This window comes from Coregonus lavaretus, assembly GCF_964263955.1.
Source record: "Coregonus lavaretus genome assembly, contig: HAP1_SCAFFOLD_819, whole genome shotgun sequence".
NCBI classification, from domain to species: Eukaryota; Metazoa; Chordata; class Actinopteri; order Salmoniformes; family Salmonidae; genus Coregonus; species Coregonus lavaretus.
In genome coordinates this window covers 179,418-197,248 of record NW_028160043.1, presented here as the reverse complement: position 1 = coordinate 197,248, position 17,831 = coordinate 179,418, and the positions used below count along the sequence as shown (strand labels likewise).

General features: G+C 44.2%; 1 protein-coding gene and 1 long non-coding RNA gene across 5 annotated transcripts; both read left to right on the top strand.

The window, feature by feature from the left end:
- The first annotated feature begins 2,757 nt into the window (after window positions 1-2,757).
- LOC311122245 (RISC-loading complex subunit tarbp2-like) lies at window positions 2,758-17,639 on the top strand. Of its 3 annotated transcripts, none has more exons than XM_084196634.1 (8): window positions 2,758-2,966; window positions 3,688-3,761; window positions 10,450-10,681; window positions 10,964-11,039; window positions 13,158-13,272; window positions 13,536-13,663; window positions 13,921-14,113; window positions 15,922-17,639. In XM_084196634.1, the coding sequence occupies exons 1-8, from the start codon at window positions 2,914-2,916 to the stop codon at window positions 16,077-16,079; spliced, it is 1,029 nt and encodes a 342-aa protein (XP_084052760.1). In that variant the 5' UTR covers window positions 2,758-2,913; the 3' UTR covers window positions 16,080-17,639. The 3 variants fall into 3 exon arrangements, with proteins under 3 accessions (XP_084052760.1, XP_084052759.1, XP_084052761.1); XM_084196633.1 differs by having other exon boundaries at window positions 13,155-13,272; XM_084196635.1 differs by having other exon boundaries at window positions 2,764-2,966; window positions 3,688-3,811; window positions 13,155-13,272.
- LOC311122246 lies at window positions 5,332-7,069 on the top strand. 2 transcript variants are annotated; one of them, XR_014612404.1, is made up of 3 exons: window positions 5,332-5,463; window positions 5,622-5,717; window positions 5,891-7,069. It is a non-coding gene; the product is annotated as an uncharacterized lncRNA (long non-coding RNA). The 2 variants fall into 2 exon arrangements; XR_014612405.1 differs by having other exon boundaries at window positions 5,332-5,498.
- Window positions 17,640-17,831: the final 192 nt, after the last annotated feature.

The following is a 17,831-nucleotide window of genomic DNA, read 5'->3' as shown; positions in this document are numbered from 1 at the left end:
GGTTGTGAGGCCGGTTGGACGTACTGCCAAATTCTCTAAAACGATGTTGGAGGCGGCTTATGGTAGAGAAATTAACATGAAATTCTCTGACAACAGCTCTGGTGGACATTCCTGCAGTCAGCATGCCAACTGCACGCTCCCTCAAAACTTGAGACATCTGTGGCATTGTGTTGTGTGACAAAACTACACATTTTAGAGTGGCCTTTTGTTGTCCCCAGCACAAGGTGCACCTGTGTAATGATCATGCTGTTTAATCAGCTTCTTGATATGCCACACCTGTCAGGTGGATGGATTATCTTGACAAAGGGTAAAATGCTCACTAACAGGGATGTAAACAAATTTGTGCACAACATTTTAGTGAAATTAGCTTTTTCTGCATGTGGAGAATTTCTGGGATCTTTTATTTCAGCTCAAACATGGGACCAAATCAAATCAAATCAAATTGTATTTGTCACATGCGCCAAATACAACAGGTGTAGACCTTACAGTGAAATGCTTACTTACAAGCCCTTAACCAACAATGCAAATGTAAGAAAAAAATACCAGAAACCAAAAAAATAAACTAAAAAAATAAAAGTAATTAAAGAGCAGCAGCAAAACAACAATAGCGAGGCTATATACAGGGGGTACCAATACTGAGTCAATGTGTGGGGGCACCAGTTAGTCAAGGTAATATGCACATGTAGGTAGAGTTATTAAAGTGACTATGCGTAAATAATAAACAGAGAGTAGCAGCAGCGTTAAGGGGGGGGGGGGGGGGGCAATGCAAATAGTCTGGGTAGCCATTTGATTAGATGTTCAGCAGTCTCATGGCTTGGGGGTAGAAGCTGTTTAGAAGCCTCTTGGACCTAGACTTGGCGCTCCGGTACCGCTTGCCGTGCGGTAGCAGTGAGAACAGTCTATGACTAGGGTGGCTGGAGTCTTTGACCATTTTTAGGGCCTTCCTCTGACACAGCCTGGTATACAGGTCCTGGATGGCAGGAAGCTTGGCCCCAGTGATGTACCAGCGCTTTACATGTTGCGTTTATATTTTTGTTCAGTGTATATATATAAATATGTATGATGGGATGTATAGACATTATGGACAGTATGTGGATAGAATATGTAGTATATCTGAAGAATACGTAGGATAAAATAGTATACAGCAATAGTTTAATAGGATGGTCTTGACCAGAATACAGTATATACCTATGAAATGGATAAATCAGTATGTAAACATTAATAAAGTGACTAGTGTTCCATTATTAAAGTGACCAGTGTTCCATGTCTATGTAAATAGGGCAGCAGCCTCTAAGGTGCAGGGTTGAGTAACCGGGTGGTAGCCGGGCTAGTGACAGTGACTAAGTTCAGGGCAGGGCACTGGGTGGAGGCCGGCTAGTGATGGCTATTTAACAGTCTGATGGCCTTGAGATAGAAGCTGTTTTTCAGTCTCTCGGTCCCAGCTTTGATGCACCTGTACTGACCTCGCCTTCTGGATGATAGCCGGGTGAACAGGCCGTGGCTCGGGTGGCTAAGGTCCTTGATGATCTTCTTGGCCTTCCTGTGACACCGGGTGCTGTAGATGTCTTGGAGGGCAGGCAGTGTACCCCTGGTGATGCGTTGGGCAGACAGCACCACCCTCTGGAGAGCCCTGAGGTTGCGGATGGTGCAGTTGACGTACCAGGCGGTGATACAGCCCGACAGGATGCTCTCAATGGTGCATCTGTAAAAGTTTGTGAGGGTCTTACGGGCCAAGACGAATTTCTTCAGCCTCCTGAGTTTGAAGAGGCGCTGTTGCTCCTTCTTCACCACAATGTCTGTGTGGGTGGACCATTTCAGATTGTCAGTGATGTGTACGCCGAGGAACTTAAAGCTTTTCACCTTCTCCACTGCGGTCCCGTCGATGTGGATGGGGGCGTGCTCCCTCTGCTGTCTCCTGAAGTCCACAATCAGCTCCTTCGTTTTGTTGATGTTGAGGGAGAGGTTATTTTCCAGGCACCACTCCGCCAGGGCCCTCACCTCCACCCTGAAGGCTGTCTCGTCGTTGTTGGTAATCAGGCCTACCACTGTTGTGTCGTCTGCAAACTTGATGATTGAGTTGGAGGCGTGCGTGGCCACGCAGTCAAGGGTGAACAGGGATGATAGGAGTGGGCTGAGCACGCACCCTTCTGTATCGAGAGGATCCAACGCATGTTCACTATAATATCCTAATCTTATCAGAAAAGAGAGAGAATGAAGAATGTATTTAATTACATGTTTCAAAGGGTGTGAAAGGGGTTCTCATTAGACTCAACTGACTCAATCAACCATGAGAAAGACTGAGAAAGACTGATAGCTTATGGCTTGTATTGTGTCTTTTTTTATATGGTGGTTAGTTTTACTGAATTCAAGTTACAATATATCCTTCCTTTCTTTAGTTCACTCAGTCAGCGAGGATGTCTCTTTGACTCAATCATCATCACTTCCATTCCATGATGTGGGATGAGGAGGAGGAGGAGTGAGAGCCAGAGTTGAAACCACGAGCCCCTGAGGCCCCGAAGGACTGGGGCCGCAAAACACTCGTCCTCGGCTGTAAAGTTCATTAAAATTAAAATAAACGTTTTAACCAGTCTGCTGCCCCCTTGAGGTAAATGTAATATGAGTAAAATTGCATTACCCCCGAAACGGGACACGGCGCCTTGTAAAACGAGCGAACCGTCAATCTCTAGCGGACCAATGAACAGTAGAGATTGAAATTATTCCCGGTGCGCATTGACGACGTCATAAAATTCGCCAAACAGATGCTGTTTTTTTTGGTGGGACAAGGAGAGCGAGGTGTCTCTTCACATGTCGCTGCCTCCACCGACTTGGAAAATATTAGCTAGCTCATGAAATCAAGTGTCTGTATTTGTGGGGGGGATTTGCAATCCTTGGCTTTATCTCTGTCGATAGGGAATGAACGACGAGACAACACCGGGCAGTTGCAAGATAAACTCTGGGTGCTCCAGGTAAGCGTGTAGCGATGGCTAGCTAGCATCTGTAGCTAACTAGGCAGTCCAGCATCTCACCTAGCTTAGCTAGCCAGTTAGCTAAATGTCCTCTAAGCACAACTTGTTAGTTATGTAGCAAAGTAAACCGATAGATTAATTTACCATTCAATGTCAGGCATTTTAATAATTGCATTTTGTAGAATTCTTTTTCAATAAACTAGCTGAGTTAGTTAGCTAACTAGCCAGCAGATCCGACCCGTTTGCTAACAGCTACACTGGGGTCGGACAGCATTCCTGTGTATATTAAGACACTGCGGAGCCGGTGCGACCTCAGAAAACGTACCTCAATCCAGAGGTGAAAAATGCATACTCTGAATTGTCCCAGTATCCCAAAAGTTACTCCAAGAAGATTGAAGGACTGTTAGTTTAAGTAAACAGCCGTTTTCGTCCTCATGCTAGCTAGCAGTAGCAATAGCAGCCATTGTGTTATGTCGCATGGGGCGTTGAACAACAAAGGAGCTGATTGGCTGAAACTGCCATTCCAAAATTGCCACTGGTTTCTCCAGATAAACGAGCAGCTGTTGGCTAACAAACCTCCCAGCTAGCCAACAAGTGTCTCTCTGTCTACCTGCCTGTCAATCACGTCATGTCATAGTTCCTTGGAGAGAGAGACATAACATATCATTCCTCTGAACTGCTGAATGACACATTTTTAATCTCGCTCTCTTTTCATCCTCAGTATTGAGCAAATGCTGGCTGTGAACCCCGGCAAGACACCCATCAGTCTGCTACAGGAGTATGGAACGCGGCTAGGTAAGGCAGAGATGATCTAGGAATGCTTCCTCTTCTGTCTCAGAGTCTGGGTAAGGTTTCATTCTGTTCTGTCTTAGCTAGCTACCTTACAACTATACAGAATGGACTGGTTTAAACTATTTAAGATGCTTATCTGCTCATTTATTAGAATTAACACACTGCATCAATACAGGTACGTGCTGGTCACTAGTCAAATGTATATTTAATACTGTAGTAGCCATAGAATTAGGAATTTGAAAACTAGAATGGGGCAGGACCCATCTTATGATGGGATAAAGGTCAGACATTTTGGTGAGGGAGTTGGTCAGCCATGGTTTGCCAGTGCTGTGATAAGATATTGTGTAAAATAATGAATTTGAAGAATTTATCTGCACTCTGTTTGTTAGCTAGGCAGCCAGTTTCAGAGGAATGATTCCATAGCTTTTTCAAATTAACTGCCAAGATGCCAACATTCCATTCAAACGATGCAGTGAGTCAATAGGCATTTTTCACGCCCCCAACAGACAACTTCCTCCCACGCCATCCGGTTGTCTGTAGTCTTCCGCGAAATTCAAACGTTTGAGTTTACCCAATCACTGCTCAATTTGCCAAAGTTCGGCATTAGTGATGTGGCTAATATCGTTCACGAACATTCCCAGACGAAGAGATCTAAACTTCATAAAGGATACAAGTTCTTCCACGAAGAATATCTTCAACTATCAAGGTAAGTTGGTACTTGAAGTGACCAGTTGAGATAGCTAGCTAGCTAACGGTAGCTAAGACGTTACCAAATTGGTTAGTGCTAACAATTTACATTTACATTTTAGTCATTTAGCAGACGCTCTTATCCAGAGCGACTTACAGTTAGTGAGTGCATACATTTTTTCATACTGGCCCCCCGTTGGAATCGAACCCACAACCCTGGCGTTGCATGCGCCATGCTCTACCAACTGAGCTACACGGGGCCGATTAGCTAACATTAGTTAGCAAACGTTATTTACGATTTGTCTGACTTAGTTAACGTTTAATAAGTTAGCTAGCTATTTGGCCAGCCACTAATCTATTATTTGTTTCTTGCTAGCTAGCTGGAGCCATCTCAGTAACGTTAAGAGTAGCAATGGTAATTTACTAGCATACATCAATTGAATGTTGTCACCTAACATTATTCTGTCTTGCTATGTTCTTGTGAATATGCAGTGTCAAACATGGCAGACATGAAGGAGGCAATGGTAGTAAGGGCAAGGTGTTACATAAGAATGAGGAGCCCTATTCACTGCAGGTTACGGGATATAACAGGCAGTGTAGTGCTTAGTGTTGTTGTGGTTGCAGTTTAGTTGGGTTTTGTTCATATGTTCAAAATAATCAAACCCTGTTGTATCTGTTCTCATGTCCCTGGACATGCAGTAGGCCTAGTTCCTTTATTACTGATCTGAAGCTGGATAACATTAAAATGTTGTAGTCAACTTGTATTACAGTTGGTCAGGTATGTTTTTAATGAGAGAATTGAAGAGAAGGAATCATGACCTTGCTGCCACAGATCTAAAACATTGTATGACAACTCTAATGATTTCTCCCCCACCTGTTCTTTTAGAAGCCTTTCATCGTAAACGGCTTATCCTGTTCAGCTGTGTGAGTTTTGTGCAATCTGATGGCTCTACTCTTCCAGACTGCACATTAAACCACAATGGGGTTGAAGACGTGCCAGCACCATTGCCTTGCACAGGTATATTGCAGTTGTGGCACAGGCCAAGGACTCGGGTGAGTTTTGAAATTGAGAAATTGTCATAGAGAACACACATTTTGCATTTTTGTAAACTCATATTACTGCACATCGTTATACATTCATCCTGAATCTTTTTTATGATTTTATTTTTTAACCAGGGGATTTGACCAGAGCCCACGGATTAAATGGTTCTGAGGAAGCCAAGGACATCAGGGTGGAGTGGTATAAAATCCACTCTTTACCAAGCATTCCCTGTGAGTTACAATTGTCTTTAAACAAGTTGGCATCCCCAGGATGTTCCCATTACGCTCACAAGTTGCCTTCACTCGTGTTTAAATTTATTGGACTAAAGGTTTACAATCTTGGCTGACACTCATCCCTTGTCTATGCTTCTTTTTATGTGTTTCTCTTTTTATATGTGTTTCAGGGCCCCTTCCTGACATGACGGAGCTGTCTGCTGACCATATCCTGGTTCTGCATGGACTGGAAGAAATTACTCTGGTTGACTCTAGATTTGGTCCAGTGCCCCGCGGGTCAGTGCTGTCATGTCAGTGTCCCCCAACTGTCACCAGAGAGATTCTAAAGCATCCAGATGCTCCTGCATTCCCCCAACTCCCGGTAAAAAGAAAGTCAATTGCATAGTAATTTAAACTTTGTCTCTACTTGCGCTCAGTTTTACCACTTGGAGAGCATAAAGGTGTCACCAGCATTGTCATCTGCTATTGAGAAGGGCACAGTCGAGCAGTCTGCCTGTCCACTATGGAAGAAAATGAGGAAACCACGTGTGACTGCTAGCCGGTTTAGGGAGGCATGCCATGTAGGTGGGGAGTCATCTAGCTAGGCCCTAGTCATGAGAATGCTTAAAGGTAAACGGCAAACCGAAGCTATGTGAAGGGGTCTTGCGCTTAAGCTAGAGGTTCTACAGAACTACTCTGAATGATTTGACGTCTCAGTCAAACCTTGTGGTTTCGTTGTGCGCCCAGATGCACCCCATCTTGTGGCAAGCCTGATGAGAAAGTGTATGACCCTTCTGCTGCGAAACCCTTCAGGCTAGCCGAGATCAAGTGCCCTGATGTTGAGTGTAACTGATGTGAAGCACATTTTAAATTTGTCAATGGCCAGGCCAAGCTCCAAAACAGCCACATATCACTAGCAAGTCCAGGGCCAACGGGCTGTAATGGGTTTAGATTTGTGCGACCTTACAGTAGAGGGCGTTTGGAGAGATGATGCTTTGATAGCAGAGATGAGACCTCTTCTACACCTACAGGGATGTGTAGACAACTAATCAAAATAGTATGTAGAGGAATTCATTTTAATGAATGAATTGTGTGATCTTTGTCTATCCCTTGTGGCTCAGTTGGTAGAGCATGGCACTTGCAACGCCAGGGTTGTGGTTTCGATTCCCACAGGGAACCAGTATGTAAAAGTATCAATGTATGCACTCACTACTGTATGTCGCTCTGGATAAGAGTCTGCTAAATGACTAAATGTAATTAACATTGAAATAGAGTAAATTATTCTACTGATTTTGAATTGTGTGATTTATTTTATGACTTAACATGTCAAAGAATAAATATTCAAATGTATTTATTGAATAAAATCTTCCAACAACAAAAAATCATGTTCTCTCTTTAACAGATGCATTATGCAAACACTACATTCCAAAACACCATCTTATTCATTAAAACCTATTTATCAGTACATATTCAATATAAATATTATCCCAAATTCATATCTTGTCTGAACAGATCAATTTATAATAATCACAAAAAACAGATGTACACAGGTATAAAGCTGTTATATATCATGACCTAATTAATTGAACTAAACTCATTATTTTGTGGTGTCTAGACTGCCGTGCTTGAGCATGTTTTCACACTGGCTGATCACCCTTGAGATCCAGAGGTCCCTGGTAGTTCACCAATAAGCAGCAGTTCGTCCACAGTTGATTGACAGCCTGCCAGCATGAGTGGGATAATCTTGTCCCAGATATGGTACTCTCCTCTAGCATACTCAGACGTGCAATGGCTTGCATTCGCTCGTGTCCTTCCATGTTAGCTGAGTTGCTCTATTAAATTGGGGCGGCTGGTAGCTTAGTGGTTAAGAGCGTTGTGCCAGTAACCGAAAGGTCGCTGGTTCTAATCCCCGAGCCAACTAGGTGAAAAATCTGTCTGTGCCCTTGAGCAAGGCACTTAACCCTAATTGCTCATGTAAGTCGCTCTGGATAAGAGCGTCTGCTAAATGACTAAAATTTAAAAATATACAAAAAAAATAGAAAAATATATATTAAAAATTGTAAAGTGGTTGTCCCACTGGCTATCATAAGGTGAATGCACCAATTTGTAAGTCGCTCTGGGTAAGAGAGTCTGCTAAATGACAAATGTAATGTAAATGAATGGGGGAATGATGAGCGTTGCCCCTAATCTGACAGCAGCCTCTCTATGATGAACCCCATGTCTGCCAAGCGTCCATCACCAGGCTTGAGGATTCCAGAGAGACTCGTGATCTCCTGATCAGAGATGGACCCAGTGAAAAGTTTGGATACAAAGGTGATGCCTCACCAAGGTGCAATCCCAATCAGGCACAGCTCTGTGCAGTCCAGGATAACTCGTACCTCTGGACAGTACACCTGGAACTGCTCCCTGGACATCCAAAAGGGCACAGAGCCCAAGACAAGATATGGGTAGTTGGTCCAGGTTATTAAAATGCGTCTCACTGTAGGGACACTCACGCCAAAGATGTCCGCCAACACCTTCTCCTTCAGCCCAGCTGCTACTCGACAGCAGTAAAGAAAGAACTCCTCAATGAGTGGCAGCTTCCTGTTGGGGCTTGTTGTTGCACTTCCCATTCCAGCCTTCTGGGCCTTGGACCAGCAGATTAACCTGGAGGCAGAGGGGGACAATGTACTCCCAGAACACCATGAAGATCTTCGAGTGGAACCGGCTATAGAACCTGAAGTCCTCATTGGATGCACAGAATCTTTGGAGCTGGAGGTGAACACAGAGCTGTTGGACTTGTAGCTCTTGTTCCTCGATTCCATCCAGTGCAGCATCCAACACAACTATAGAAAAGAAAGGGGTCATTTATATTGCAAAAATATAAGTGCAACATGCAACAATTTCAAAGATTTTACTGAGTTACAGTTCATATAAGGAACTACTATGGATGTGGAGGTCCTGGGCTGGCGTGGTTACACGTGGACTGCGGTTGGGAGGCCGGTTGGACGTACTGCCAAATTCTCTAAAACAATGTTGGAGGCGGCTTATGGTAGAGAAATGAATATTAAATTATCTGGCAACAGCTCTTGTGGACATTCCTGCAGTCAGCATGCCAATTGCACGCTCCCTCAACTTGGGACATCTTTGGCATTGTGTTGTGTGACACAACTGCACATATTTTAGAGGCCTTTTGTCCCCAGCACAAGGTGCACCTGTGTAATGACCATGCTGTTTAATCAGCTTCTTGATATGCCACACCTGTCAGGTTGATGAATTATATTGACAAAGGAGAAATGCTCACTAACAGTGACGTAAACAAATTTGTGCACAACATTTTGAGAGAGATTAGCTTTTTTGTGCGTCTGGAAAATTTCTGGGATCTTTTATTTCAGCTCATGAGACCAAATACTTCACATGTTGCGTTTTTTTAAAATATTTTTGTTCAGTATACTATTATTCAGTTTGTCAGTATCATGACACCGTAAACCAACTCTGACTTAGTCTAGGTCTCAGGACATACTCAATAATCCATCAAGTAATCCATTATGGTAGTGCTATTTGGTTTAAGAAAGGTTGGTTCAAGGATCTAAGAGGGGCTTAAGTTGGCGAGCAGAGTGGGAGAAGAGACATGCAACCTGGCTAGCCAGTTAGTAGCTTTCCTACTATTCCAAAAGCTTCATGCAGCTAATGCAATACCTGAACAATAGCAACTGTTTACAGAACTACAAACGCTGAGCTACAACACATCAACCATCTGGAAAACCTGAGTACGCGTTACTCACCAGGGAGAGGAGGGCGGGCAGAGTCATGGGCCACTGCAGTCAGTGCAGAGGCACCAACACTAGCTGAGACCTCCACCTCCTGTTTCCGGACGTTGGTTCCCAGTCACGCACTTGCTCTATCAAAGGGAGAGACCCAAGATCTGTAGGCTCTCCCCCCCCCCCCCCCCCCCCCCAGTTGTTCCATGAGAACCAACAGGGAACGGTCCCCGTCTTTAATGCGAGCACGGCCTTTTGGCGTTAAGTAGATGTTGGCCCGGGTTAAAATGCAAGCTATGGACGAAGGTGCTCCAAACACATTAAAATAGTGAAGTCTGGGCCCTCATCTCTTCTAATTGCGCTCACCCAGCTGTCACTTGGTCACATCCTTTGGGAAGTTGTGAAAGCTGAGGTATGGGTGTTTTTTTTGTTTTGTTTGTTGGAACAAAAAGGGACACTACAGTAGCATCAACGAGAGGATTGTGCCGCCATTATGCCGCCATTGTGCCGCCATTATGCTAGCTTGCTAACTCTGCGCTGTTGCTAGTGACTGGAGCATAAACCACAACATTCTATTCCAACGATGCAGTCAATCCATAGCCATTCGCTGGCTGAAATCATTTGCAGATAGGACAGACAAGTTGTAAATGCAACAGGCATTGATATTGTATCATATAATAGCACTCACAGCTTTCCAAGAAAACAAAAAATGTAGACATTTATATTTATGGTCTGTTTTCATTTATTTGAGGCTATTTATACAGAAATGGTATAAAAACCTGTATAAACTGTATTTCAGAAAGTATTCATACCCCTTGACATATTGCACATTTTGTTACAGCCTGAATTCAAAATGTGTCTGCCAATATGTCTGCCATTTTCACCCCATTCTGGAACTTTGAGGGTTTCACATAGCCCCTCCTAGTAATTTCAATATGATCTCTATGGTAGGATCAAGTGTTAAACTCAATAGTGTCCGTGCTGCAACACTACCAATCCTATTGTTCCAGGTAACACCCCAGTGTACGACCTGCTCAAGGCCGAGGGCCAGGCGCACCAACCCAACTTTACTTTCCGCGTGTCCGTGGGAGAGATCAGCTGCACCGGCCAGGGGCCCAGCAAAAAGGCTGCCAAACACAAGGCAGCAGAGGCTGCCCTGAAGATGATGAAACCAGGACTAGGGGGGCCAGTGGTGCTGGGAGAAGGATTTACTGGGGTGGAAGAGCCTGTGGATGGGGACAGGTGAGTGGATTGAGAGAGTGGCTTCTATAAGTTTGAATCCAGAGAAAATGAGTAGTTGAGTGCAGCGGTACTTGGCCCGAATGGCTTCTTCTGTGGTGAGAGTAATGTAGAGAGGGTATCTATTGGACGCCAGTACGCAAAAACACTGTAGACAAGTGGCTCCTTTTTTGGTAAAGTTGCAAAAACCTCCTTGCCAACCATCTTATAATTGTGATAGACTGTGTGCTCTTGGTCAGTCTGTGGTGTAAATACGGTCTTTCCCTCTGCTGTTTTCCTCCCCAGCTCTCCGTCAGAGATGAAGACTTCAGGAAGCAGCACGTCTCAGCAGTCAGAATGCAACCCTGTGGGAGCTCTGCAGGTGAGATGCGTCCTGGGACTCTGAGTTAATTCACGGACTGACTCAGTCCTCTCAGAGAACTACATTTTGAACCCCTTTCAACTCAATAAGCTTTATTGCTGTTAATGTGTGTACATATGTATACAGTGCATTCGGGAAGTATTCAGACCCCTTGACTTTTTCCACATTGTTACGTTTGTCTTATTCTAAAATGGATGGAAAATAAATATTAATTAATCTACACACAATACCCCGTAATGACAAAGCGAAAACAGGTTATTTGAAATTTTTGCAATGTATTTAAAATAAAATAAACAGACCTAATTTAAATAAGTATTCAGACCCTTTGCTATGAGACTCAAAATTGAGCTCAGGTGCATCCTGTTTCATTGATCATCCTTGATATTTCTACAACTTAATTGGAGTCCACCTGTGGTAAATTCAATTTATTGGACATGATTTGGAAAGGCACACACCTGTCTATATAAGGTCCCACAGTTGACACTGCATGTCAGAGCAAAAACCAAGCCATGAGGTCGAAGAAATTGTCTGTAGAGCTCTGAGACAGGATTGTGTCGAGGCACAGATCTGGGGAAGGGTACCAAAAAATGTCTGCTGCATTGAAGGTCCCCAAGAACAGTGGCCTCAATCATTCTTAAATGGAAGAAGTTTGGAATCACCAAGACACTTCCTAGAGCTGGCCGCCCGGCCAAACTGAGCAATCGGAGGAGAAGGGCCTTGATCAGGGAGGTGACCAAGAACCTGATTTTGCCAAAAGTTTGCCAAAAGGCACCTAAAGGACTCTCAGACCATGAGAAACAAGATTCTCTGGCCTGATGAAACCAAGATTGAACTCTTTGGCCTGAATGCCAAGCGTCACGTCTGGAGGAAACCTGACACCATCCCTACGGTGAAGCATGCTGGTGGCAGCATCATGCTGTGGGGATGTTTTTCAGTGGCAGGGACTAGGAGACTAGTCAGGATTGAGGGAAAGATGAACGGAGCGAAGTACAGAGAGATCCTTGATGAAAACCTGCTCCAGAGTGCTCAGGACCTCAGACTGGGGTGAAGGTTCCCCTTCCAACAGGACAACGACCGTAAGCACACAGCCAAGACAATGCAGGAGTGGTTTCAGGACAAGTCTCTGAATGTCCTTGAGTGGCCCAGCCAGAGCCCAGACTTGAACCCGACTGGAGAGACCTGAAAATAGCTGTGCAGCTACGCTCCCCAAATACAGGTGTGCCAAGCTTGTAGTGTCATACCCAAGAAGACTCGATGCTATAATCGCTGCCAAAGGTGCTTCAACAAAGTACTGAGTAAAGGGTCTGAATACTTATGTAAATGTAATATTTCAGTTTATTGTGTTTATAAGTGTACAAAAAATTCAGAAACCTGTTTTGACTTTGTCATTATGGGCTATTGTGTGTAGATTGAGGGGGGGAAAACTATTTAATCAATTTTAGAATAAGGTTGTAACGTAACAAAATGTGGAAAAAGTCAAGGGTTCTGAGTACTTTCCGAATGCACTGTACGTATAGATCAGGGCTTTCCAACCCTGTTCCTGGAGAGCCACACTCCTGTAGGTTTACGCTCCAACCCTGTTCCTGGAGAGCCACCCTCCTGTAGGTTTACGCTCCAACCCTGTTCCTGGAGAGCTACCCTCCTGTAGGTTTACGCTCCAACCCTGTTCCTGGAGAGCCACCCTCCTGTAGGTTTACGCTCCAACCCTGTTCCTGGAGAGCTACCCTCCTGTAGGTTTACGCTCCAACCCTGTTCCTGGAGAGCCACCCTCCTGTAGGTTTACACTCCAACCCTGTTCCTGGAGAGCCACCCTCCTGTAGGTTTACACTCCAACCCTGTTCCTGGAGAGCCACCCTCCTGTAGGTTTACACTCCAACCCTGTTTCTGGAGAGCGTTCTTGGTTTGGAGCGTAAACCTACAGGAGGGTAGCTCTCCAGGAACAGGGTTGGAGAGCCCTGCTATAGATGTATTGTATACTGTGTCAGTCAGTCTCCGAACCGCTTTTCCCAAACCCTCCTGCTTTACACAGGATAATGGCGTTAATTGTGAAGCAAAATGAAAGGTAAATGAATCTCCCACTTTATGGATACATGACTTTGTGTGTTTCACTGAAAGGAGCTGGTGGTTCAGAAAGGCTGGCGTCTGCCAGAGTACACCGTGACCCAGGAGTCAGGCCCTGCACACCGCAAGGAGTTCACCATGACCTGCCGGGTCGAGAGATTCGTTGAAATTGGTAAATCTAACTTGGGTTCTGCCCTTTCAATAGGTCATGTATTTGTTTATACGTTACACATTTGGTATATCGTATGTCCTTGAGTAGCAACATGATTCAATTGGTGAACTAATCATCAACTAACAATAAGTGGAATCAGGTGTACTAGTTCTGGAATAGATCAAATCCATGGAACGGCTGGGGGGTACTTGAGAGGTTTGGGAAACTGTTATATGAAACGATTCTGTGTCTTCGCACTAACATCCATCCTATCGCTCCCACAGGCAGTGGCACATCGAAGAAGCTAGCCAAACGGAACGCGGCAGCTAAGATGTTGTCCAGGATCCATGATGTTCCTGTGGACCTGAGGAGCAGCCATGAGACTGAGGCTGAGGACGACACCTTTAACATGGTGAGACAGAGCATGGTGCCTGTTGATGGCCTTTCTAAGACAATATCGCTGCTGTGCTCGCTTCCTGACAGGTCATCGTTGCAAATAAGTGTCTGTTATTAAGACTTTCCTGTAATAAATAAATCAAAATTTTATTGGTCGCATACACGTTTAGCAGACGTTATTGCGGGTGTAGCGAAGTGCTTGTGTTAAATGTATGTGAGCGTATGATGCCGGCGCGTCTGACTCGTGGTACCTTTGTCTCCTCTGGTGGGCAGAACATGGGCAGCAGGGCGGAGGCAGGGAAGTGTAAAGGTCTGGGCTGTACCTGGGACTCTCTGAGGAACTCTGCTGGGGAGAAGATGCTACAGCTGAGAAGCCACCCGCTGGGCATGCCTAGCTCTAACTTCTGCTCTCTGCTCCACGACCTTTCAGAGGAGCAGCGCTTCGACGTCAGCTACCTCGACATAGGTAAATAATATCCCCCCCAACCCCCCCGGGGCCAATTCACATAGATTCCTGTTTTCAAAAACTATCTCTGCGGTAGGAGTGCTTATCTACGATCACATCCCAGTCCATATAATATTTTTCATTGTGATCAAAAATGCTATTGGGCTCCCGAAAGGACTGATCTCTATAATATATAAACAACTTCTGGAAATTTAATTCTGAGCTAGCCAGTTAAAAATGTATGGTCCGCAGAACTAATTGAATCTGAACAACCCTTTAACTGGAACAGAATATATAAAAATATGACCTTGGCACCCCAAAATCCGAAACATCAATTTATACATTTTACGTTTTTTTGTTCAGACTGTATTTAACACCAAGGAAACGTTTTACGTTGAAATTGGCCCCAACTCCCAACTGTTCACTAAGTCCCCTAAATCAGGAAGGCACATTCCTTCATATGATGTGGGAGTGACCTGCAGTTAAATGCTTCTGGGGTAAAGTTGCATGTAAATATTAAATGCTTTTCATCTATTATGTTACTTAACTATGATAGCGCCTTGAATCTCTGAGACGATTACTACCTCACACTCGCAATTCGCTAGTGGATACACTTACTATTAGAAGTTATAACATTAGAATGATCGACAGCGAGAATGAATGGTGCTAGTCAAGAACAATTGAGGCCTGGAAAAAATATACTTGACCCTGTAAAGAGTAATCTCGGCTAAAGCCCCACACATACAAATAAACAATCCATAAAGCCCAACAAATACAAAATAGTCCCACAGGGAAGGGGTGGTATGGGGACGGTTTTATCTGGTTGCCGGGAGAGGTCTGGGGTGTAACTGACGAGCTACCCTAGTTGCTAGGGGTGGTGGGAAGGGTGGAAACATGGTTTCTGGGTAATGGGATAAGAGGTTGGGGGTGGAAACATGGTTTCTGGGAATGGGAGAAGAGGTTGGGGGTGGAGGTTCACTTTGTTTTATTCTTGTTTATACTGAATGTATTATTACCTAAACAGTAAGAAATACTTCGTTTTTCTTTTGAGTGGCAGCAACATGGTAGGTACATGTTTTACCGTATTGAAATGGATAATGGGATGGGTGGCCCTCTGTAGCTCAGCTGGTAGAGCACGGCGCTTGTAACGCCAAGGTAGTGGGTTCGATCCCCGGGACCACCCGTACACACATGTATGCACGCATGACTGTAAGTCGCTTTGGATAAAAGCGTCTGCTAAATGGCATATATAGATATAGATATAGATATATAGATATCGATAGATATAGATATATATAAATAGATATAGATAGATTCTCCCGAGTGGCGCAGTGGTCTAAGGCACTGCGTCGCAGTGCTAGCTGTGCCACTAGAGATCCTGGTTCGAATCCAGGCTCTGTCGTAGCCAACCACGACCGGGAGACGCATGGGGCGGCGCACAATTGGCCCAGCGTCGTCCAGGGTAAGGGAGGGAATGGTTGGCAGGGATGTCGCTCAGTTGGTAGAGCATGGCGTTTGCAACGCCAGGGTTGTGGGTTCGGTTCCCATGGGGGGCCAGTATAAAAAAAAAAATGATGTATGCACTCACTAACTGTAAGTCGCTCTGGATAAGAGCGTCTGCTAAATGACTAAAATGTAAATGTAAATGTAGATATATATATAAATAATGTACCTGTAACACCCCCCACCCCAACAAAAAATGACAAAACATGGTAAAATAATACAATGCTAAACTGATCCTAAACCAGCACTCTTTGTGAATACGTGACCAGGCTGTGATCAGAGTTCTTTAGTATATGAACCTAATGTGGGTTTCCTTGTTGTTCCAGAGGAGCGCAGTCTGAGCGGTCTGTGCCAGTGTCTGGTAGAGCTATCCACTCAGCCAATCACAGTGTGCCACGGCTTCGCACCCAATCAGGACGCTGCCCGCGCCAGCGCAGCCCACAATGCACTGCAGTACCTCAAAATCATGGCTGGGGGGAAGTGACCGTCTCCCAGACTGACCTCACTCTCCATGTCAACGACCTTAGACCCTGATCATATGACATCCACCACGGAGGGTGGAAGCATCTTCCAACCAATGGTGGTCAAGGGAAGTGACCATTGATTGACCCAGAATTACCCATGGGAATTGGAATTTGTCCCCCTACAGCCCACACACATCCCCGGAGTCCTCCTATCTGTGGGTTTGTTCATTCCTTAATGCCCCTGAAGATATGGGATAGCCCTAGATAATTTGTCCCTATGCCCTGAAGATATCCCACACAGCCCTTAATGCCCTCTTGATTGGCTACACTGGCCATTTATTTGCCTAGAGATAAACTCTGTAGGGAAAGAGAAATACATTTTAAAAGAACCCCAATTTTACTGTAGCCTCAATGACCCTTTTTTAGTTGCCTTTTCATTAGCTAGTACTTTCATCAACTAAACCCCCCCCCTCCCCTCCCCCTTCCCCCCCCCTCGTCACTTCACCTGGATAACGGGTGAAGAAATGGTCTTGGCCCGAATGAAGTCTAATTTTGGACATTGAAAAGTGGACATTTACGACGTGAATACTTTAAAATTGGAGCCTTGTGTACTTTTATTGCCAAGACGACAAGACTCACCCCACCTGTTTTACATGCCTTTTTGTTTTTGTTAGTTGGATGATACGGAAGTGTGTAGTAATTGGCCTTTCAGAAGAGTATTCTGATAACGTGGACACTTTTAATTGTGATTGCTTAACATCTGAAGTGCAAAATGTTATTTTATGAGTATTGGAATTACATTTTAAACATTGGGAAATTACCATTGAGTTTGTTAATTGTCAGACCTCACATGACATTGTGAATAAAATTGGTAATTTTAGGATGTCCGAAGTTTTAATAGCTGTTGAAGCAATGTTATCTTATGTTTGAGTAGCTGGTTGCGCTCAGAAACCATGTCAATGGCCCCCTCATTGAATTGAAATTGATAATATTACTAACCTCAACCGTGGTTGTGTTCATAATATCATGTCTGAAATGGACCATCTAATTAGCCTGGGTGCCAGTCTGTTGTTCATGGTCTCTTGCCAACTCCTTATGGAATTGCCATGTCAAACAATGGAGTATGCAAAAGCACAAACATCTGAGACCAGGCTAGCATCTAATTGAGATGGAACTGTATTGCTAATGTAGTCAATCATCTTGGATTCTCTTGCACACCGGCTGACTAATCTCCTCGTCTACCTCTGTTACATGCTAAATGTGTAGCCTGAACTCTCTATCCTCCCATGTCTACTCCCACCAGTTCAGATACAGAAAGTCAAGCCTTGATGTTTTCATATGGGAGGTAAAGTAAGAATAGTTGTGTCGGAAGTATACTGACCATAATAGGCCACATGGGAGACTGCTGCTACATCTCATGATGAGCAAGCAGTGAGATCGAAACAGCGCTGAAGGTAGAAGTACCCATGTTTGATTTTGTGTAAAGTGTTGTTGCCCAAATACAAAGTTGAACTGAAATGTGACCTATTATCACTGTTGAATTTGTTCCTTTTTGAATAAAATACTTGAGATTTCAGTGCAGATAAATGTTTATTGAAGTCACTTTAATATTGATTCTTAATTTTAAAACATTTCTTTAAAACATCCATAAATAACTTTCACAAAGGCACAGCAGTAGCATCTTGTGCATGGATTGATTGTCATCAACAGTAACACTATGGACATAGGACAGTCTCCACAATCAAACCGAAGGGTTGAGTTCCTGTCCGACT

What these genes read in the sequence shown, in the direction of transcription:
- LOC311122245 (XM_084196633.1), top strand. Translation starts at nt 2,914, where the DNA reads ATGAACGACGAGACAACACCGGGCAGTTGCAAGATAAACTCTGGGTGC. An exon ending in ATAAACTCTGGGTGCTCCAG is followed by an intron (nt 2,967 to 3,687) that starts GTAAGCGTGTAG and finishes TTTCATCCTCAG; the next exon opens with TATTGAGCAAATGCTGGCTG. An exon ending in CGTCAGCTACCTCGACATAG is followed by an intron (nt 14,114 to 15,921) that starts GTAAATAATATC and finishes TTGTTGTTCCAG; the next exon opens with AGGAGCGCAGTCTGAGCGGT.